The sequence below is a fragment of the Oncorhynchus nerka genome, linkage group LG12 (genome assembly GCF_034236695.1).
Source record: "Oncorhynchus nerka isolate Pitt River linkage group LG12, Oner_Uvic_2.0, whole genome shotgun sequence".
Taxonomy (NCBI): domain Eukaryota; kingdom Metazoa; phylum Chordata; class Actinopteri; order Salmoniformes; family Salmonidae; genus Oncorhynchus; species Oncorhynchus nerka.
In genome coordinates this window covers 56,628,231-56,651,617 of record NC_088407.1, presented here as the reverse complement: position 1 = coordinate 56,651,617, position 23,387 = coordinate 56,628,231, and the positions used below count along the sequence as shown (strand labels likewise).

Genomic DNA, 23,387 nt, shown 5'->3' with positions numbered 1-23,387 from the left:
TGATCCCCTATTGATGTCACCTGTTAAAGCCACTTCAAATCAGTGTAGATGAAGGCGAGGAGACAGGTTAAAGAATCATTTGTAAGCCTCGAGACAAGCCGTGGACTGTGTATGCGTGCCATTCAGAGGGTGAATGGGCAAGACAAAAAATTGAAGTGCCTCTGAACGGGGAATGGTAGTAGATGCCAGGCTCACCGCTTTGAGTGCGTCAAGAACTGCAACGCTGCTGGGTTTTACAGGCTCAACAGTTTCCCGTGTGTATCAAGAACGGTCCACCACCCAAAAGACATCCAACCAACTTGACAACTGTGGGAAGCATTGGAGTCAACATTGTAGAGTCCATTCCCCAACCAATTGAGGCCAAAACGGGGTGCAACTCAATATTAGGAAGGTGTTCACACACACACACACACAACCTAAAGCATCTACATCCAGTGTGGCCTCGACATATGAACAACTGCAAGGACGTTGTCATTGACTGATTAGCCCACTTGCAGGCTAGGAGCAGATACTGTGCAGTCAGTGTGTACCTATTCTAGCGTGTAGTGTCCGCTGCAGTGGCCTAGCCAAAGCCTAGCCTCTTGGCAGTGAAGACACAGAGGAAAGTGAGGAAGTGATGGGGAGAGGCAGGCCAGGGCTGGGAGAAAGCAGCCGTTATGCCCACTGCCAATCTGAGAGTGAAGGCAGGCAAGTGTTTCATGGGAGGCAGCCAGGGTCGATCAAGTTCAACAGAGGTGGTATTCACAGCATGACTTAGCAAACACGCAGCGTGTAGCGCAGGCCAGCAGCCCTCTGTCCTCAGCTTCTATGTTACGCTGCGACATTACATTTACATTTAAGTCATTTAGCAGACGCTCTTATCCAGAGCGACTTACAAATTGGTGCATTCACCTTATGACATCCAGTGGAACAGTAGTGCATCTAAATCTTTTAAGGGGGGGGGGGGGGGGGGGGGGTGACACGTGGTTAATGTGATGCGTCTGGCTGAGAGGACTCGGTTCATTGCTGTTGTGCATTAGATCTGTGCGTGAGAAGAGAAAACAGGCATTTGACTGTGGCTGTGGCACTCATAGGTTGTCCAAAACATGGACTGAATAAGGGACGGCACGGACAACGGTTCGGTATTGCCAGGGGCAGGTATTGATTAGGCTGGTTACTGAACTCTTTAACTGTGCATGTTAGGAGGTGTATTGAAGGGCAGACGTACAGGTATGCTATGACATTTTGTGTCTGTGGCATGAAGAGCAGTACACAGGCTCTCTTGCGCCTCATCATACCGTGGTGTAACCACACACACACACACACTACACGCCAGTGCAACAGCGCAAGCTGCCCCTGACAATGCCACCACACACAGAGAGGGCAGGGAGGTGGCGGGAGACGACGGCAGGTGGTGGGGGTGCTGCGTTGAGGGAGAACAGAAAAACCCATTACCCCTCTAGCAGGCACTGCTACACAGAGGATGACCCCCCCCCCCCCCACCCAAACCACCCTCAGAAAAGGGGGCTCACATACCGCACCACGGTGACAGTAAGGTCATCTCCACAGCACAGCCAGGTCAAAACAATAACACGATGGGGACACGTCAAACAGGCACAGAGATGGTCTTAGTTTGACGGATGGGGAATCTGTAGCCTAGTTTCTCATCTTTCCTTGGAGAGCGGAGACAACTGGAGCTAGGAGCCTGCTACCTTTAGTAAAGTATCGGGACACTTACATGGATGAATTCATGAAGTGGGTTATTGAAGGCAGAGAGATTCTTTATTCTTGGCCCGTCTGTCAAACCGAATTAAAAAGTGTGTCACAAAGTGTGGAGTCACTAATGGCTTTATCCTTGCAGTCATCCAGTCACACACCCACCTCTGTGCTGTCTGGGGATGACTTTATGGTTGATGGACGAGCCTAACTAAAACTGATGATGCAGACCTGCTACAGTACTAGGGGCATTGCAGTTCCCAGCACAAGATGTCGGCAATTTGAATCTGATCCAAAAGTAAGAGTACAAAGACACAGCACAGAAGGGCCCCGACAACAGGCACATGCCCTCCCTTGAGAGCAGAAGGAAATAAACCTGTGCACACCTTCAAAACCTTCTTCTGGGAACTTACTTCCAGGCCTTTTCTACTGTACAAATCTATCCCCTTACACTGTGAAGTGAATGCTTTCTTTGGGGGCCGAACACAAAAACGACACCCATAGGTGCCAGGCGTACGCTCGCAGATAGACCTGGTATATCAAGTCCGTAGTGTTATAAACAGCCACGTACGATCCAACATGTCTAATCTAGCAGCTCAGAGAGAAGGGAACACAGTGTGTCAGTTGAGGATCAAAGCTGTTCGTATCGGTCCTGTACACACCACTCAGTGAGCTTATCTTCTCGGCACACTGTAAAAGCACACGGGGCTAAAGGGGAACACTCTTGGGTTAAGCTGCTTTCAATATTAGTTCTTTTTCAAAGGATAACCTAGAAATATTTTTTTTAAAGGCATGTGGAATCCGAGGCCATATGACTGGGCGCGTGTGGAGGGAGACAGACTTCTCATGCTGCGGAGGGAGGCAGAGAAAGCCAGACTGAAGCCTAGCTTCGTGCCACATGAACAGACAGAGAGCACTTCCTGTCAATACCGGGTTGGATGTCAGCTTGACTGGAGCCCAGGTTTTTAAAATGTACGGAGAGAGGAGTTCAGTCAGGTGAAAGTCAGGTATCACAAATACAGCTTGAACTCCGTTGGTGAAGTTCTCGCTCAACAGTCAATACAGGAGAAAGACTGTAAGCAGCTGACTGTCAATAACATAAGATATCACGTACACCTGCGATACCAGCACGCTAATAAAGCACAATATATATAGCATGTTCTGCACCTCACACCCGTAAGTTTGCGCATAACAAGCCAAACGCAGTCCACATATGGGGATACATTTTATGTAAAATGATAATACATTGAAGATGCCTGGGTAGCTCTCAGACAGAGTGGAGAAGGGACAGGCAACTTGGACTGGAGTGGGGGCCACAAAAAATCTGAACTCATCATGAGGGGCCACAGTGGCTGCCAGTTGCCCGTCCCTGGAGTAGAGTATATGGCCTGCTGACACCGTTTAGCCTCAATCTCACACAGAGACCAGTGGGCCCATGTCCAGACCTCAGCCCTGGGCTCCTCTTCCTCTGTCCTGCCCTGCTAGAATGACCTCTGTCGACGCAGTGAGAAGAACACTCCATTTCCACTGAAAGGACCTTGACATATGCTCTCTTCTAGCTTCTCTCCACCTCTCTTCCAGAGACTGACAGCTTGTGTTGTTTGTATTGGAAACTGCCTGTTTGTATTGGAAACTGGAGCTGCTGTTTGAGTCAGGTGGGAAAACAAGGTGGGGGACTTTAACCTTCAGGAGAAGCACCAGACTGGAGAATGACATCAGTCAAGCTGTTTATAAACCGTGTAGCCCACACAACACTCATCTCTACTGAACAAAAACCCTGCAAATGAATACAGTACACAGCAAGGTTTTTGCCATCTCTGTGTGCTGCCTTCAACACTGGTGAAAAACAATCAAGCAGGGTTTATTTATTCCTTAACAACCCCCTTTCCTTTTCTATTTGAGGTCAATTCAGGAAGTAGGCAGGCAGGTCGAATTAGCACCAAGGAAACGGTGTTGGCCCCTCCCTTCAGCTGACTGCAGAGCTGAGTAAACAGGTTGAAATGCCGTAACCACAGAGACAGATCTGATCCATGTCTACGGATGGAACTGTCACTAGACATCAGACAGGGAACCATCAACATGATTCAGAACAGAAAGGTACAGCAACTTACTTCAAAAATAAAGAGGATAGAGTCCAGCTCCTCCCTCTGAGATTTGTTCCCTGAAAGAGAGAAAAGAGTCAGTTTCATCCATAAGAGGAAAGACCGTTCAACATTGGGGTTTGGAACCTGTCAGAAATGTGTAGTTCATTTCACTTCCAAACTTCCTTCTGTAGTCCAGCATCTGCTTATCATCCAGATCACTTTTGTAAGTCCTAATTGATCACAACACTGGGGATGTGAGTTCTCTCTTACAATGAAGTGAGACATATTGACTTGGATGAGAACTGGCAGACCCTGCAGCTCTCTAGGGCCAGGATGAATGTGACTAACGTACTTCATCATTCCAAAGCCCTGACAGTTGTGTGACTTTCATGATCTTGTCTGTGTACTATAAACCCTTCACAGTGTGTGTGTGTGTGTAAGTAAAAGATCTCTACGAGTTATGAGCACTACAACGAGGCAGCTGCTGGTATACCGGCGGTCACTTCCTCCCAAGGTCATGATCAAAATAGAGCTATAGGGTCTGAAGCTGTGAGGAGGACAACGCAGAAGCTGAAGTCATCCCTCTCAACCATGTCATCAGAACAGTGCTTTAAAGAGTAGTGAGAATGGGGGAAGTGGAGGGGGTTAATTATTGAAGGCCCTACGATGGAGCATGCATTAAACATGGAGGTAGTCACGCAGGGCTCAGTAAGTGCTAGAAGGGGACTTGGGGAGAGGACCCACAGAGGGGTGTGCGTTACAGAGCCCATTCATCAACAAACAGACTGACAGCAGGGGGGGGGGGGGGGGGGGGTAGAGAAGGCCCTGTCCAGAAACCACCCCCTGGCACATTTACATTTACATTTAAGTCATTTGCAGAGCGACTTACCGTTCACCTTAAGACATCCACTTTGATCGAAGGGTAGTGTAGCGCCACCTTGGGTTAGATATCGGGCCAGATCAAGCTTTTCTCCTCCCTCTATCTAAACAAGTTTACCTAGAGTACATGTCTCTGAGAATCCTGCACTAAACTCAAGGAGTAATGTCAGTGTGGAGTGTGGTATGTGTTCTGAGAAGGAGAGGGTTCTGGGAAATGTACGGTTGCTGTGATGCACTTTCTAGGTTATTATTAGCTCCCAGCGATACTAATCCAGGGTTTCCCAAAGAGAAGTACTGCAGAGGTCTGCATCCAGATCTGAAAATATTATTATTATGCATTTAGATTTTTTTTTTTTGAATATTGCTAGCAACAAACTCAAAAGTTTGTAGGGTACAATATAATATTATTCATCCACAATTTATGTTCTTAAACCCTGAGATGCACAACATGGGCCTGGGAGGCTCACAGGGATATTGGTATCCACAGCACTCAATCGTTGATTAATTTCGTCAACTCCATTCTTCCTGTATTCGCCAAAAATGTTGTTCTCTTCACCAAGGCAACATGTGTAGAATTGCGGGAAATTAGATTGGAAACTGCAAAATGTTCTCTCTGATGCCAAGAGGGGGGCATTTAAAATGTTCTTTCCCAGGACCAGAGACTTGATTAGTCCGACCAGGCACGGCAGAAGTCAAGGTAAAAACTGCTTATATGCTATTTTTAATGCACTCTAAAGTAGGAGTTGTGTTGTGATATTATGAGGAGGTCCCTGATGAATTTGCTATCACAGAAGGGGTCCCAGACGCAAGAAAGCTTGGTACCCCCTGTACTAATATACGCTTTCCACTCTGGAACATTTGACACATTCTGTTGTGTACAGACATATTTCAGTGACAGTAGTCGGAAGTTGATATACGCCTTAGCCAAAAACATTTAAACTCAGTTTCACAATTCCTGACATTCAATCCTAGTAAAAAATTCCCTGTCTTGGGTCAGTTAGGATCACCACTTTATTTTAAGAATGTGAAATGTCAGAATAATAGTAGAGAGAATTATTTATTTCAGCTTTTATTTCTTCCATCACATTCCTAGTGGGTCAGAAGTTAACATGCACTCAATTAGTATTTGGTAGTATTGTCTTTAAATTGTTTAACGTGGGTCAAACGTTTCGGGTAGCTTTCCACAATAAGTTATGTGAATTTTGGCCCATTCCGCCTGACAGAGCTGGTGTAACTGAGTCATGTTTGTAGGCCTCCTCTCACACACACGCTTTTTCAGTTCTACCCACAAATGTTCTATAGGATTGAGGTCAGGGCTTTGTGATGGCCACTCCAATACCTTGACTTTGTTGTCCTTAAGCCATTTTGCCACAACTTTGGAAGTCTGCTTGGAGTCATTGTCCTTTTGGAAGACCCAGGTTTAACTTCCTGACAGATGTCTTGAGATGTTGCTTCAATATAGCCACATCATTTTCCTTCCTTGTGATGTCATCTATTTTGTAAAGTGCACCAGTCCCTCCTGCAGCAAAGCACCCCCACAACATGATGCTGCCACCACCGTGCTTCATGATTTGGATGGTGTTCTTCGGCTTGCAAGCCTCACCCTTTTTCCTCCAAACATACCGATGGTCATTATGGCCAAACAGTTCTATTTTTGTTTCATCAGACCAGAAGACATTTTTCCAAAGAGTACGCTCTTTGTCCCCATGTGCAGTTGCAAACCGTCGTCTGGCTTTTTTATGACGGTTTTGGAGCAGTGACTTCTTCCTTGCTGAGCGGCCTTCAGGTTATGTTGATATAGGACTCGTTTTACTGTGGATATAGATACTTTTGTACCCGTTTCCTCCAGCATCTTCACAAGGCCCTTTGCTGTTGTTCTAGGATTGATTTGCACTTTTCGCACCAAAGTACGTTTATCTCTAGGAGGCAGAATGCGTCTCCTTCCTGAGCGGTATGATGGCTACGTGGTCCCATGGTGTTTATACTGGTGTACTATTGTTTGTACAGATAAACGTGGTACCTTCAGGCATTTGGAAATTGCCCCCAAGGATGAACCAGACTTGTGGAGGTCTACAGTTACTTTTCTGAGGTCTTGGCTGATTTCTTTAGATTTTCCCATGATATCAAGCAAAGCGGCACTGAGTTTGAAGGTAGGCCTTGAAATACATCCACAGGTACACTTTCAATTGACTCAAATTATGTCAAAAAGCCATGACATTGTTTTCTGGAATGTTCCAAGCTGTTTAAAGGCACAGTTAACTTAGTGTATGTAAACCTCTGACCCACTGGAATTGTGATACAGTGAATTATAAGTGAAATAATCTGTCTGTAAAAATGTTGGGGGAAAATTACTTAGGACATCTACTTTGCCCATGACACAACAGACTTGCCAAAACTATAGTTTGTTTACAAGAAATTTGTGGAGTGGTTGAAAAACAAGTTTTAATGACTCCAACCTAAGTGTATGTAAACTTCCGACTTCAACAGTATGAAACAAACCGTAAAATAATGACATTCCTATAGTTCCTCAGAATCCCCACTGTGGGCTGATGTGGTGATAAATTCAATTTGAACATGTAGTACATAAGCTCTAGATCTTCAAAATCAGACATGCTTTTAAGTTATGTACCCAGTAGGTCCCTCAGGTCCTCTGGCACTGGCCTTTTAACTTTACCAAAGCCTAGAACCAAGAGGCATGGAGAGACAGCCTTTAGTTACTATGCTCCCAGCCTCTGGAATAGCCTGCCAGAAAACCTGAGGGAGGCCGAAACTGTGGACATATTTAAAAGAGATCTTAAAACACATCTTTTTAGCTTTTCTAGTCTTTCAGTTTTTATTGTGATTCTTTAGTTTTTTATCCTCATGTTTGTTGTGTAGTAAATATATATAATAAAAAATAAAACATGTAAGTAGCTTTTCCTGTGAAGTACATTGTGTTGCATTCATGTCTGAAATGTACCATATGAATAAAGCTAGATTTGATTTAGGGTTTTGTGCCTCATCTTGCTAGTTGTCTTTTTCACCTCTGAATGGTCCCAAAATCACTGATCATCACCTTGGTTGCACACTCAAATCATTAACCTGCTGCAATGTAATACCAGATCTGAATTTATGTTAATCTAATTGGCTTTGAACAGCTAAGGGAAGTAATGGAATGAAAACTACAACCCCCCCTGCAGAATTGAACACACCGGCTCTGAACAAGCTGAAAACGCCATTACCCTGCTAATGATACACTCTACTACTGGGAAGCTTACCCAGCTAGTTATACACTCTACTACTGGGGTAGTTTACCCAGCTAGTTATACACTCTACTACTGGGGTAGTTTACCCAGCTAGTTATACACTCTACTACTGGGGTAGTTTACCCAGCTAGTTATACACTCTACTACTGGGGTAGTTTACCCAGCCGGGGTAGTTTACCCAGCTAGTTATACACTCTACTACTGGGGTAGATACTGGGGTAGTTTACCCAGCTAGTTATACACTCTACTACTGGGGTAGATACTGGGGTAGTTTACCCAGCTAGTTATACACTCTACTACTGGGGGAGATACTGGGGTAGTTTACCCAGCTAGTTATACACTCTACTACTGAGGTAGTTTACCCAGCTAGTTATACACTCTACTACTGGGGTAGTTTACCCAGCTAGTTATACACTCTACTACTGGGGGAGATACTGGGGTAGTTTACCCAGCTAGTTATACACTCTACTACTGGGGTAGTTTACCCAGCTAGTTATACACTCTACTACTGGGGTAGTTTACCCAGCTAGTTATACACTCTACTACTGGGGTAGATACTGGGGTAGTTTACCCAGCTAGTTATACACTCTACTACTGGGGTAGATACTGGGGTAGTTTACCCAGCTAGTTATACACTCTACTACTGGGGGAGATACTGGGGTAGTTTACCCAGCTAGTTATACACTCTACTACTGAGGTAGTTTACCCAGCTAGTTATACACTCTACTACTGGGGTAGTTTACCCAGCTAGTTATACACTCTACTACTGGGGGAGATACTGGGGTAGTTTACCCAGCTAGTTATACACTCTACTACTGGGGTAGTTTACCCAGCTAGTTATACACTCTACTACTGGGGTAGTTTACCCAGCTAGTTATACACTCTACTACTGGGGTAGATACTGGGGTAGTTTACCCAGCTAGTTATACACTCTACTACTGGGGTAGTTTACCCAGCTAGTTATACACTCTACTACTGGGGTAGATACTGGGGTAGTTTACCCAGCTAGTTATACACTCTACTACTGGGGTAGTTTACCCAGCTAGTTATACACTCTACTACTGGGGTAGATACTGGTAGTAGTTTACCCAGCTAGTTATACACTCTACTACTGGGGTAGATACTGGGGTAGTTTACCCAGCTAGTTATACACTCTACTACTGGGGTAGATACTGGGGTAGTTTACCCAGCTAGTTATACACTCTACTACTGGGGTAGATACTGGGGTAGTTTACCCAGCTAGTTATACACTCTACTACTGGGGTAGATACTGGGGTAGTTTACCCAGCTAGTTATACACTCTACTACTGGGGTAGTAGTCATAGGCCCTGTTTTAAAACACACACACAGGCAGCACACCCTTCCTTACCTTTTTGCTTTAAGTTACTTTCCAGTGTAATGAAATTTTCATAGAAGATAAAATAAATCTGCGAACAGTTGCTTTCGAAGAAGGTCTTCAATTCACTCTTCTCAATGATATCTGCAAAAGGAAACAGACAGAAACACACAACGTCAGATCAATTTTCAACTGCCAGACAAACAAAATACAAGGATTGTTGTTTAGTGAAACTGGCCAAAATGTAAAAATCGCTGCCATTACAGTCTAACAATGAAAGATTCCAGTGAGAAGAGTATCCATAATTCTCTCCCGTGTCTCTCAAACATATGTTGTCATACATAAATCAGAAGCTTAAACATCCTTGGTAATTCAGCGGATGTGAGGATTTACATAACAGCACACCAAGGGGTTTGAGAGGGAAAACGTCTAATTAGGCTAGCCCACCATGCTATAAAGAAAGCGGTTAACTCCGTGGATGCTGTCTGTTTAAATGGTGCAGATCATTAAAAGGGGGGGATACACGTGGCTGAGTGGAGGACGGAATCCCCAAGGAGCATCACTGATGAGCAGGGACATACTGAGGTACAGGGGAGGGCAGAGCCATAGAATTTTAACTGAGAGCGTAGGCCTCGCTCTATGAGGACAGGCCCATTACACATCTGTCAACGGGACTTCACTAGCTGTTTCCAATTTCAGAATCTGGGACAACCTTACTTTAACCTACATTCCGTACAACTCTCCTCCAATCCTCTGCATAACACCTTGATTCAACGATGGTTTTTTGTCTTTGTTTGTTTGTTAAATGAGTTGAAATGAAACTAATAGCTCACCAAACTGTAAAAGCTCTTAGCCATGTGTGGTGTGTGAGCGGTGCTGTGCTGGTGGTTGAGGGTGATCTGTTATGGAGATGGGGAGAGTGTGTAGAGGTTTCCAAGGCCAGGGTCGAGGCATGTTGACCTCAGGTGATGTCTGGGGGAACAGGACCAGCAGCAGTCATACATGCACAGTAAGTCTTGGCTAGCTCTAGCCTGCTAGCAGATCTATTCTTCAGCCAAGTCTTCTTGTATTCGCTGGCATGCTAAAAAAAAACATGACAAAGATGACCAAAAAGCACATCGCTCTGCGACCACGCTAGAATGTCATCATGTTCCTATAAGAATGTAAACCAATTAGACTTCTTCCCCCTAATTGAGCAATTAAGATTCATCTTCTGTTGAGGCTCTAGTCTGTCCTGGTCCTCAGTTGTGTTCAATACACCATCAACCACCAGTCAACTGGACGGGGCCCGAACCTAGCCCAGATAGTCTCCAGGAAATGGCTCAGGGGGACTGCTGGTAGTTGTATCCAGCCAGCCACTGTGGGAAAATGACAGTCGGTCTTGTGATTTATGTTTGGCCCCAGATTAAAACACCGATAATGAAGAATCATGGATATCGCCCTGGCAATAGAGTTTGAACCGGTGTTCCATGGATCTGGTCCACAGTTAAAGGCAAACAACGGCCATCACAGAGTAACTGGTCCTGGATGAGACAGGAGCTGCTCTTGTCCTTAGTTCTCAGGTTAATCTGACTGCAGCTCTGATTGAATCGAAAGATATATATCAGGCCTTATTCTCACAATCATCTGCAACAGAGTGGAAATGCAGCACCACAATACTGGGCTAACTATTAAAACCATAATAATAACAACAACAACAACATAAAGGCAGAAGAAGCAGAGTAGCCCATTTTATACGGCAGTATTCCCATGTGTCACTGTCCTTTTAATACCGGCAGCAAAAGAGGGAAAACAGTAGCACATAAATCAGTGAAATGTTGGGACTAGGGGGGACGAGAACACAAGAAAATGTAGAGCAGAGATGACCATTCTCCAGCCTGCATACTCCTCCTTTCATTACATTCTGCAGATCCCCGACCAGCTATAGACAGATTTCCAAATCCTTAAGCAATGTTTACAAAATAAGAGAGTACTGGATCAGGTTAAACATCACACTTGACCTGACTGCCCTAAGCAGTGTGCCAAAAACAACAGCATGGCAAATAAGTCTCCTTCACACAAAGTGTCATATTTCGCAACAAGGGAAATTCCATTCAGATCCTAATAACACACTGGCATAATACCCTTTCCTGCACACATTCACTAGCAAACTAAGCACTTTCGAAAGATTGTGAATCATTTGGGGGGGGGGGGTAACACTGCCTCTCTCCCGACATCAATCTCATCTCTCCCTCTCTCATTTGGCATGCTGGTGCTGGTATGCAGTCACTGAGCTAAATCACTCAGTCCTTTAAGTTCACACCACGCTGTCATACTTAGAACACACACACACCTCAGCCCATCAATACAAAACTCAGTGTCTGCTTTAAGTTGTCCGCGTGCTTCCCAGCCAAAACAGTTCGAAACAGTTTGTGCATATATTATGACAACATTTTGTGACGTTTTTGTTCGTTTAGGACTTCAGCAAGGTTTTTTTTTGGCTGTTCGGGCACACATTTGATGTATTTTTCCTCTCAAGGCAAGCCCAAGTCAAACGCCCAAGTCTATGTCCCCATTGGCAATTGGTCAACCGTAGAAATTCTTCAATAAGGTGCCTGCTGTCATTCAATGAGAGAACTTTCACATTTTGTTCACTTGAGAAATACTGCACCAAACATCCGAGTCAGATGCAAAATTGTGCAACTAAGATATCCTTTGCAAAAACGGCACAATTTATGACAGATTTCTTAAAATGAACAGATGAATTCCGACTATTTTGAGGAAGTGTATATACACTACTGTATACTGTGTGTATATACACTACTGTATACCGTGTGTATATACACTACTGTATACCGTGTGTATATACACTACTGTATACTGGCTACAGTGTCTTAACAGACAAACTGTACTAATTCCGCTTTTCTTTTTTCATGTGAAGGTTTTTTAAGGGAGTATACGAGCACACTAGCCGAGTTGGGGTAGCCGCCAGCCAAATCGAAGCATGCGGAAGCCTTCACAAGGCAAAACAAATCAGTGGTAGATCTAGGAATAGATCCAATGAGCCAGCCAAATCGTTGAGCATTTTAGCTAGCCTTAGGCTACTAGGTCTAATGAATAACTTTCAGGTCTAATAACCTGAAGGTGAAAATCCAAAAGGTCTCTATTCAGACAGGGGCTGGTATAATAACACACACACTGTGCTCTGCACCTTACCAGCTCTATTCCCAGTGACAAAAGACAGTACAGACCCAGTACCAAGGGCCAAGGCAGCGCTCTTATCTCAGCCCCTCACATGGTCCACTTTTCAGCACTGCTCATTGTGTTGGAGCGCTTCCTGCCTACCGCTCAGGAATACATGTTGACTCATCAGCAGTACCCACCCACTAACCCACTAGCCTGCTGGGAGAGAACAGGAGAGGAGAGAAGACCAGCAGGCACATCCTCAGGGAAGGAGGGAATCAGGAGGGCTTGAGGGTCGTCGTGTGTGTGTGTGTGTGTGTGTGTGTGTGTGTGTGTGTGTGTGTGTGTGTGTGTGTGTGTGTGTGTGTGTATGTGAAAGAGAGAGCATAAAAGAGAAAGGAGTGCACGCGTGCAAGCGGCGGGTCATTGGTCAGGTGATAAAGCCATTCCCAGGTCACTTCCTCCCATATTCCTGTCCTACAGCTGTCAGGAGACCCACTAACTAAACCCACTAACCTTTATTGTCCAGGGGGAGTTCTTCTGTGGACAACAAAGTAGCTTCACAGAGTGGCTTAATACAAAAGGAGTTGTGCATACATGCAATAACAAACATGTTGTTCTAATGACTAGCCAACTTAGCTGGTTTGGAAATTGTGTGCCTGGGAAATTGGAATGTTGAACTACTAGTCAACAACCAACATAGTTTACATGTCTGTCCATCATCAACATCTGATTTTGATAGATTGACCTAGATCTGTGTTTACGCCAATCCCTTGAGCATGAGGCGGTGAGCGTGCGTATGTGTGTGTGTATGTGTGTGTGCGTGCGAGCGTATGTGTGTGTGTGTGCGTGCGTGTGTATGTGTGCGAGCGTATGTGTGTGTGCGTGCGTGCGTGTGTGTGCGTGTGTGGAGTTGGATCATTTCTGTTTGACGTCCTGCATGTCACAGACCCATCAGAGCCTGTCATCCGGCTCTTTCTACCTCACACATCGACTCACTGCTCTCCATCTGCTCAAACCAAACCCCTCTCGCCAGGTTATGGAGCGTGACGGATGGAGCAAGAGACAAGTTCACAGAGAAGACGGGACGATTTCTGACAGAGGGAAGAATTCTCAAGAGATCTTCCACACAGACAATACAGTACTGTTGATCTGCTGTTTACACTGGTGCATTTCAATGGACATCCTTTGCACGGATAGTGCTTTCATGAGTTTTGGTAGGGCTTTATTGAACCCTGATTGATTGATTGTTTTTATAACATAAGTTTAATGCTAGCTAGCAACTTACTTTGGCTTACTGCATTCTCGTAACAGGCAGGCTCCTTGTGGAGTGCAATGAGAGGCAGGTGGTTAGAGAGTTGGACTAGTTAACCGTAAGGTTGAAAGATTGAATCCCTGAGCTGACAAGGTAAAAATCTGTCGTTCTGCCCCTGAACAAGACAGTTAACCCACCGTTCCTAGGCCGTCATTGAAGATAAGAATGTGTTCTTAACTGACTTGCCTAGTTAAATAAAGGTGTAAAAAATTAACATTTAATAAAAAATAATAAATAAATACAAATCTGCAAAAATCGGTGTCCAAAATTACCGATTTCCGATTGTTATGAAAACTTGAAATCGGCCATTCCGATTAATTGGTCCACCTCTAGAACAGACCCGGGGTCAGTTCCTATTCCAAACAGTTTATTTGTAATTCCACTCGGCCAATCGCTAATCCGCCTCTTGGCAATGGCAGTCCGGACACATAGCTAATGTTTTGTATCTTAAACGATAGTAAGCCACAAGAGTACTATTGAGTCACTCTGTAGGGGGAGGTAGTAGAATACGGGCCATATCCCAGAGGAGTTCAGAAGTGGGCTACCGGAGTAAGTGTTCTACACTGAAAATTAAACCCCACCCAAAAAAACTGTTTACGAAATCACAACAGAATACTAAAAGGAATCCTGCCTTGGGTCTAAGTATTTCAAGCGACTGACTGTTCCTGATCGTGTGCAGGAAGATCTCCTGTTGTCAGTCAGAGCAGAGCAGCTGTTGAGTCCCCATGAATAACAACCTGCAACAGCCATTCAGATGAGCCGATACCTGAGGGCCATATTAAATATTCAAAGGGAGGTAACTCAGGAAGAGAAACACAACATGTTCTCCACGCTGACATGTATAGTGCTGACTGTCTATCCTCACTGTTCTCTCTCAGGATAAGGAGTCGACCGGCTCCAAAACGTCAGATAACATCGAAAAAGTCACGACTGTTTGACACCTAGGTCTCGGGATGTCACATGACATCACGTCAACGCGGGAGTCCTGTCTACGTCGGTGTGACGTCAGCGCCATCGACGGTTAAACAATACAAGACCACTCCGACATGCCTCCGGACCAAATCAACTAGACCGGAGACACGGACACAATTCAAATGCATTTGGTGGAGAAAGTGAATTGGGGTGAGAAGCATGCATGGTTGACATTCTAGACTAGTGGATGTTTAACGGTACCTACATTACAACTAGGAGGTGATCTAACTGATTAAGGGTCCACTGGTGTGTGCATTAGGCCTAGCCAATCACCTTGAACTGGTCATCCAGTCATCTGAAGCCGCATGGATATTTACACTGCACTGTAAAAACATCTGGACACTTAACCTGTTCAAACTGAAACACTTCCTGTAGCCATAACGACAAGAAGCCATTTACTGTAGAAACGTGTGTGAAATGTTCCCTAGCTGCAGGGAGATGAACGGGAGCCATTCACACCACGCGGAGTCATTAATATCTATGTCACATTCATACAGGAGGACCTGGCTGATCAACCTGTGATCAGACAGAGACTCATTAGCATTTAGACCTAGCTGATCAACCTGTGATCAGACAGAGACTCATTAGCATTTAGACCTAGCTGATCAACCTGTGATCAGACAGAGACTCATTAGCATTTAGACCTAGCTGATCAACCTGTGATCAGACAGAGACTCATTAGCATTTAGACCTAGCTGATCAACCTGTGATCAGACAGAGACTCATTAGCATTTAGACCTAGCTCTGTCCCTGCTCTGGCCGCCTGTCAGGAGGAGTGAGATATAGGAGCGACTGAGGCTCAGAGCAGACACGCACACGGGGGGTCTTTAACCAGGCTAACTCGCCTGGGGGCAACAACATAGAGCTGCTGCTAATGTGGAGGCTGATGGATGGATGGATGGATGCAAGGTTAGCTACCTGAAACCCCCATCACTCTTGCCCACACACAGAGAGAGAGACACCGACAGACAGACACCGACAGCCAGACAGGGGCAAAGAGACAGACAGCCAGAGAGACAGACAGGGACAGAGGGACAGAGAGACAGACACAGAGACAGACACAGGGACAGACAGATGGACAGGGACAGACAGATGGACAGGGACAGACAGATGGACAGGGACAGACAGATGGACAGGGACAGACAGATGGACAGGGACAGACAGATGGACAGGGACAGACAGGGACAGACAGATGGACAGGGACAGACAGATGGACAGACAGATGGACAGACAGATGGACAGGGACAGACAGATGGACAGACAGATGGACAGGGACAGACAGGCAGGGACAGACACAGGCAGGGACAGAGAGAAGACAGGGACAGACAGGGACAGACACAGAGACAAGGACAGACAGACAGGGACACAAACAGACAGGGACACAGACAGACAGGGACAGAGAGACAGACAGGGACAGATGGACAGAATTGTATTTTAAAACAACATACTTTTTCTCTGGTTTTGATTCAGTGCTGGTGCCTTGGGCCAGAGAGAGATGGATAAAAGAGAGAAAGAGCCGCCCCATTGGAGGAGTGTAGGCTTGACAGTAGTCACTGTGTCACTAGGCAGGCCATACAGTACTGTACTGCAGTTCAGTTCAGTCACCATGTCACTGCCTCAGTGAAGGAAACCTTGAGCAGAACCGCTAGCTAACACAGCCACAGTGTCCTCAATTCATTCCCTACACCTTACATAGCAGGCACCCATTCTTTCACCCCGGTCCATCCGCAACAGGCACACCAAGGGGGCATCAGTAGGGCACAGCAGGCATCAACTCACCTCTTCATTCTCCTCTGAGTGTGCTAACCGCTAAGAAATCAGAATCTCAACACCGCCACAGCTCAGCTATTTTAAAACCAAGTACCAGGAAGCCAACCTGAGAGAAGCAATGGAGGGAAGAAAACACCCCCCCAAAAAGAGGTGCAATCAGCCAGCAGCAACCCAGCTCGGAGCTCCCCCTCCACAGCCCTCTGAAAGCAGCGCTGAGTCGCTGACTTTGGACCATGTTAAGAGGAGGTTCATGATAAATCCATAGCAACCAGCTGCGGCGAGGGAAACTTCACTACCGCCTGTCACATGATGCAATTCACAGGGAGGGAAAGGGTAGTGCTAGGAAGCATATTAAGGATAGCAGGAGCAGGGTCATTCAGAGGCCTAACACACAGAGGATCCCAATGATAGTAAATGAACCAGAACCAGGGACACCAGCAGAGCAGCACTGAAGCCCCTGAGCCGTCAATCATATATATATTTTTTTATTTCACCTTTATTTAACCAGGTAGGCCAGTTGAGAACAAGTTCTCATTTACAACTGCGGCCTAGCCAAGATAAAGCAAAGCAATGCGACAAAAACAACAGCAGAGTTACAAACAAACATACAGTCAATAACACAAAATAAAATAAAAATGGAAAGATCTATGTACTGTGTGTGCAAATGTAGAAGAGTAGGGAGGTAAGGCAATAAATAGGCCATAGAGGAGAAATAATTACAATTGAACATAATACTGGAGTGATCGATGTGCAGATGATGATGTGCAAGTAAATATACTGGGGTGCAAAAGAGCTTGAGGGTAAGTAATAATATGGGGATGAGGTAGTTGGTTGTGCCATTTACAAATTCATTGTACCTGTACACAGCCATCGGTAAGCTGCTCTGACAGCTGATGCTTAAAGTTAGAGAGGGAGATATTTTTTACAATTCATTCCAGTCATTGGCAGCAGAGAACTGGAAGGAAAGGCAGCCAAATGGAATGTTGGCTTTGGGGATGACCTGTGAAATATACCTGCTGGAGCTCGTGCTACAGGTGGGTGTTGCTATGGTGACCAGTGAGCTGAGATAAGGCAGGGCTTTACCTAGCAAAGACTTATAGATGACCAGGAGCCAGTGGGTTTGGCGACTGATATGTAGCGAGGCCAGCCAATGAGAGCATACAGGTTGCAGTGGTGGGTAGTATATGGGGCTTTGGTGATAAAACGGATGGCACTGTGATAGACTGCATCCAATTAGCTGAGTAGAGTGTTGGGGGCTATTTTGTAAATGACATCACCGAAGTCAAGGATCGGTAGGATAGTCAGTTTCACGAGGGTATGTTTGGCAGCATGAGTGAAGGAGGCTTTGTTGCAAAATAGCGGATTCTAGATTTAATTTTGTATTGGAGATGCTTAATGTGAGTCTAGCCAGACACCTAGGTATTTGTAGTTGTCCACATATTCTAAGTCAGAACCGTCCAGAGTAGTGATGGGAGTCGGGCGGGCAGCAATTGGTTGAAGAGCATGCACTTAGTTCTACTTGCATTTAAAAGCAGTTGGAGGCCACGGAAGGAGAGTTGTATGGCATTGAAGCTCGTCTGGAGGTTTGTTAACACAGTGTCCAAAGAAGGGCCAGATTTATACAGTGTCGTCTGCGTAGAGGTGGATCAGAGAATCACCAACGGCACGAGCGACATCAGTGATATATACATAGAGACTGCCAGAGGTCCAGACAACAGGCCCTCCGATTTGACACACTGAACTCTATCTGAGAAGTAGTTGGTGAACCAGGTGAGGCAGTCATTTGAGAAACCAAGGCTGTTGAGTCTGCCGATAAGAATGCGGTGATTGACAGAGTCGAAAGCATTGGCCAGGTTCGATGAAGTTGATCGCACCGAGTCAAATTGGAGTCCCTTATGAGGTCAATGGGAGTGCTTTCAGAGAGCTACCACCAGCGCTGACTCTGTAGACCGATGCACGGAGCCGTTGAGCTGATAAAGCCCTCAGCCAGTCAACGCCAGGTCTTAGCAACGTACAGACAGAGGCTGTGAAGGTAGAAGGCACCAAAAACAGCCTGAGCAACATGCATCATCTTCTGTAAGCAGTGTATTTACAGAAGATAAACTCCTGACTGTCAGGGTAAAGCCACGGGGCGAAGTAGCTCTCTGTGAATGGCACGGAGGTCGTGGTACAGCTGATGTGGCCTCCTCATCCACCGTGATCATATAACAGTGGTTTAGAACCGACTGTCAACAGCCGTGCTACACCTCTCAGGCAGTGAGGTGTGATCTTAGCAGCTACTGTAAGCATGTCATGCCACTGTCAGACACAATCACTCAGGTCAACCTTGGTAATATTTGCAAATTGCAATAGGCTAACGTTTTCCCCCTACATACTGTGCAAAAGTGACACTTCAGGAACATGGAAATGAAAGGCCATATTTTCAAACTGTGGGGCCTTTCATTAGGACCATGTAACAGATTGAACGTTTGACAGATGTGGTAGCAGTGGCTGGATGCACCCTGACCTCAGGCCAGTCTGTCTGTGTTCACAGATCAGGGAGCCGCTCAGCTGCCGAATGCCTCTCTTCCTCGTGAGGTCGCACTCAAATACCTCCCTTAATTAACCTGGGATGGCAAGCAGCGGGCTAGAGGCAAGCAGCGGGCTAGAGGCAAGCAGCGCAAGCAGCGGGCTAGAGGCAAGCAGCGGGCTAGAGGCAAGCAGCGGGCTAGAGGCAAGCAGCGGGCTAGAGGCAAGCTGCTGCCTGGTTGTCGCTATCTGGCCATGTGCTGCAAAGGACAGTAAAACAAAATCTGATTTTACCACTACCTCTAACCAAAAATTAAGAACAAATGGGTTAGCTCATGTTCTTGCTCATCAATTCTGACGATAGGCCTAGGAATTCTGTTCTTAGGAGCATGCCCAGCTAGTGTAGGACAACCGGGTTGAATTTGGGTCCCGAGGCAAAACCAGTTGAGCCCCACTGACCTTACAGCCCATGCGGAGTCTTCCCTCCATGCCTTTTGATTACCTCACCATAAAAAAACAAGAAAAAACACCCTTTAGATTTCAATGGAGATGACAACCAGGGTTGTGTATTGGGGCAACACACACCTGTAGGAATTCCCAGGTATTCCAAACATCCTGGAATAAACAAGAAATCTGGAATCCTCCAACCAGGATTTAAAAAATAAAAAAAACTAGGAAATGTTGAAAAGTTACCAGAATTGTACAACCCTGTTCAGTGCGTTCTGTTATTTGAACTTGCGAACATTAAACCAGTCTGACCAGACTTTCATGACCGGTGTAAAGGACATAAATATTACTCAGTGCAAAACATAGACTAGGTTACTCCTCATCCTTTGATGCATTGCATTTGTCCTTGTCGTGTGCCTCTGGCCCTCAGCCTTTAAAACAAAACAAAAAAAATGGTTTTGTTGTTGTATTTTACCCCCTTTTCCTCCCCAATTTCCATCGTCTCACCGCAGCAACTCTAGGGTTGTTATTCAGTCCGGAATGGGGCTGACGCCTCTAGCACTGAGATGCAGTGCCTTAGAGCGCTGCGCCACTCTGGAGCCACCTTGTCCTTCAGTTTCTCCTATACGCAGTGTTTCCCCTATATGCATCTAAAATTGTGGCCGCCACTGCAAAATAAAAGAAACTCTGTAGATTTGCCGCAACAAAGCCTGCACTTCAACAATATGTCGGTTTCATAGAAATGGTTGCAGCCAAACTGAACTATAGACCACTGGTCTGATGTTGACTTCGATATGTCACAAACACCAGCCATCATCAGCCTCGGGCCATGCAGCGAGAGGTGAGCCCAAACTGAACTATAGACCACTGGTTTGATGTTGACTTCGATATGTCACAAACACCAGCCATCATCAGCCTCGGGCCATGCAGCGAGAGGTGAGCCCAAACTGAACTATAGACCACTGGTTGGATGTTGACTTCGATATGTCACAAACACCAGCCATCATCAGCCTCGGGCCATGCAGCGAGAGGTGAGCCCAAACTGAACTATAGACCACTGGTTTGATGTTGACTTCGATATGTCACAAACACCAGCCATCATCAGCCTCGGGCCATGCAGCGAGAGGTGAGCCCAAACTGAACTATAGACCACTGGTTTGATGTTGACTTTGATATGTCACAAACACCAGCCATCATCAGCCTCGGGCCATGCAGCGAGAGGTGAGCCCAAACTGAACTATAGACCACTGGTTTGATGTTGACTTCGATATGTCACAAACACCAGCCATCATCAGCCTCGGGCCATGCAGCGAGAGGTGAGCCCAAACTGAACTATAGACCACTGGTTGGATGTTGACTTCGATATGTCACAAACACCAGCCATCATCAGCCTCGGGCCATGCAGCGAGAGGTGAGCCCAAATTTGTTTTATTTAAATCATTTTAAGAAAAAGCTGTAACAACCAAATGTGGAAAAAGTGAAGGGGTCTGAATACTTCCTGAATGCACTGTAGATTCAGAACAGAATGATGGCTAATATATTATTGTAGCTCATCGTATGGTAAATGTTTATTCTCGTCACTTGGCTGAGTTGAGACCTTTAGTGCCCTGTGTGAATCTCAAAGGAACAGACTGTTTTTCTGTTGGGTGAACTCTTTGTTCACTAGGACTACCTGGTATTGACCAGCCTAACAAGTACACAGTCATAACAGACAACCATGGGAGTGGCAAGGAGGAAACAGCTACGTGAGATCAGGCCAGGCTGCTCGCTCTCTTCTGTCCCTCAGTCTCACCCCCAGAGTCAGTGTAGCCATGAGCCCTGCAGACCTAGGGAGGCCTACAGTACTATAGGAGAGAGGTGTGGAGCTAGCCAGCGCCAGGGTGATAATGACATTAGCTGCCGTCCTAAATGGGCAACACTAGACAGACACGGACCTGCTAAATGCTGTCTAGTGTCACCAAACCTGCATAGGACAGTTCACATCTATGCCCAGCTATTCACAATGGATTTGAAGTTACCGCATATCAAGGCCGCCCCTTCCCCCATTCAGAGAAATTAGTTATTGAAATCGCTTGCATTATTTACCATAAAGTAGTGTGAAAATACCAGGTTGAGACCATTAGATAACGCTGTTCCTGCTATAGCGCCACACTTAAATATTTCACAATATTTCCATTAGAACTTTCGGTAGAAAATAGGGCCGGTACAATACCAGTGTCGCAAAGGAAACAAAACACAAAGCAGATTTAACTTCTTCAGGAAAACAGCCTTAATGTTGGAAACAATCATTGATTTATTTCCCAAGCTACAACAACATTTGACATACAGCAGGTTTTTAAAAGACCAAAGAGTTTGGTCTGTGTCGTGTTCTCATTTTCTCCCCCTGATGGAATAAAATGTTGCAATACTGGTATCGTCCTGGCCCTAGTAGAAAACCATTAGACTTGTCTCATGATGAAAATGAATTGTGTGGTCATCCTCACATTTCAACCAGTCCTCTATGAAACCAATTCAGTTTGTCCTTCTTTTACACTTAACCTGTGTCCAGGAAGCAGGCCCCCTTGTGTGTGGTTTATTACCTTAAAAAAGGGTCTGGATTAGTTACTGTTAGACCATTCCTGCTGTATAAGCATATTATTCATTCTAACGGTCTCAATGTTATGGTCTCTAATGTTCCATAACTGTATAGTGATTTGCAATGGTACAGGGGTCACAATAAAATTCAGAAATGCATTTTTTTTTTATGCAGATTTAAATAAATAAAAATCAGCATTTTAAACCATTTCAGCTGAGTTTTAGATTGAAAATCAATACAGTGATCGGGGGTGTACCTATAGTTTTCCTTCACAGAAAATACATTAGTGAAACACATTCGGCAGAAAACAGCTTCATTTTCATCACATGACAACAGAAGAGCAACGCTAACGTTATTTGGCTGCCAGCCGCACAAGTAAAGACGAGTCATGGCCATCAAATGTCTAATATTTATCATAGAAAGAACGTAGCCAGCTACATTTCCTAACGCTTTGCTTCAAGTTAATCTTGCATTTAACCGGAGAAAAGTAGGCTACACCAACAGAACATATAAGATCTTATTTCCGGCGTTAATCCCAAAAAACGCCATTCATTTTCTCCATTGGCTTTGTCCAGCAAACCATGGCGTAATTAGTTCCTACAAAAAGACGCCATTACTATTTCTCGCTATGCCCGTTCGTGAATTCTCATCCGAGTGGAGAAGTGCAACTGAAGCACAAAATTAGTCTGATGCCGATCAGAAATGACAAAACACAGCAAGATATTTATGGGTTTTATTTGTATTTTTTCCTGCGTGTGAAAAGGGCAGAATTCTGTCATCCCTGTTGGTAACGGTGTTGGGTTGGGTTTAATGCTAAAGCTCACTAATCACAATACATATAGAGTACGGCTGGGTGATATTTTTCACATTATGACTACATTTAATCTTTCATCATAAAAAAAGTTCTAAATATGCTTTAAAAGTAGTTCATGACACTAGGGTGGCAACACGTACATTATATGTGATTTCAATGGGGCTTTCTCCATGCTGAACGAAGTTGTATTGAACAGTGGAAAATAAACCAAAAATACTTTCTGCATTTACTGCACTTTTGTTATGATTTCCACACTGTGCCACACAGGGCTACGTGATATGGGCAAAACTAGGCCTAGTTAATTGGTGAACTGCTGGAATCATGGAAATAGAATGATTATTCTAATTCTATAGTTGGAATCAGTGTTCATTTTGGCAGCTACTTTAGATTTAGTTTTAGTCTTAAAATACTTGAGTCATTTAGTCATTTCATCCTTCATTAGTTCTAGTTATTATCTGTCGACTAAAACTCTGGAAAATGTCTCTAGTTTTAGTCACAGCCATTTTAGTCACATTGTTTTCTATTAAATTAAGAATATTTAGGGTACCTCTAACTGTCATTTGTTTAACACTTTGGTTACTACAT

The 23,387-nt window shown here is 45.0% G+C and overlaps 1 protein-coding gene across 2 annotated transcripts in view; it reads right to left on the bottom strand.

The window, feature by feature from the left end:
* The window catches only part of LOC115138405 (Ral GTPase activating protein catalytic subunit alpha 2), a 140,218-nt gene that overhangs the window by 103,968 nt on the left and 12,863 nt on the right, over positions 1-23,387 (bottom strand). For both annotated transcript variants that reach the window (XM_065025666.1, XM_029675223.2), the window contains exons 2-3: positions 9,273-9,383; positions 3,807-3,856 (exon numbers count right to left, since the gene is read on the bottom strand). In XM_065025666.1, coding sequence (XP_064881738.1) covers positions 3,807-3,856; positions 9,273-9,383 — 161 coding nt within the window. The remainder of the gene's footprint in view (positions 1-3,806; positions 3,857-9,272; positions 9,384-23,387) is intronic.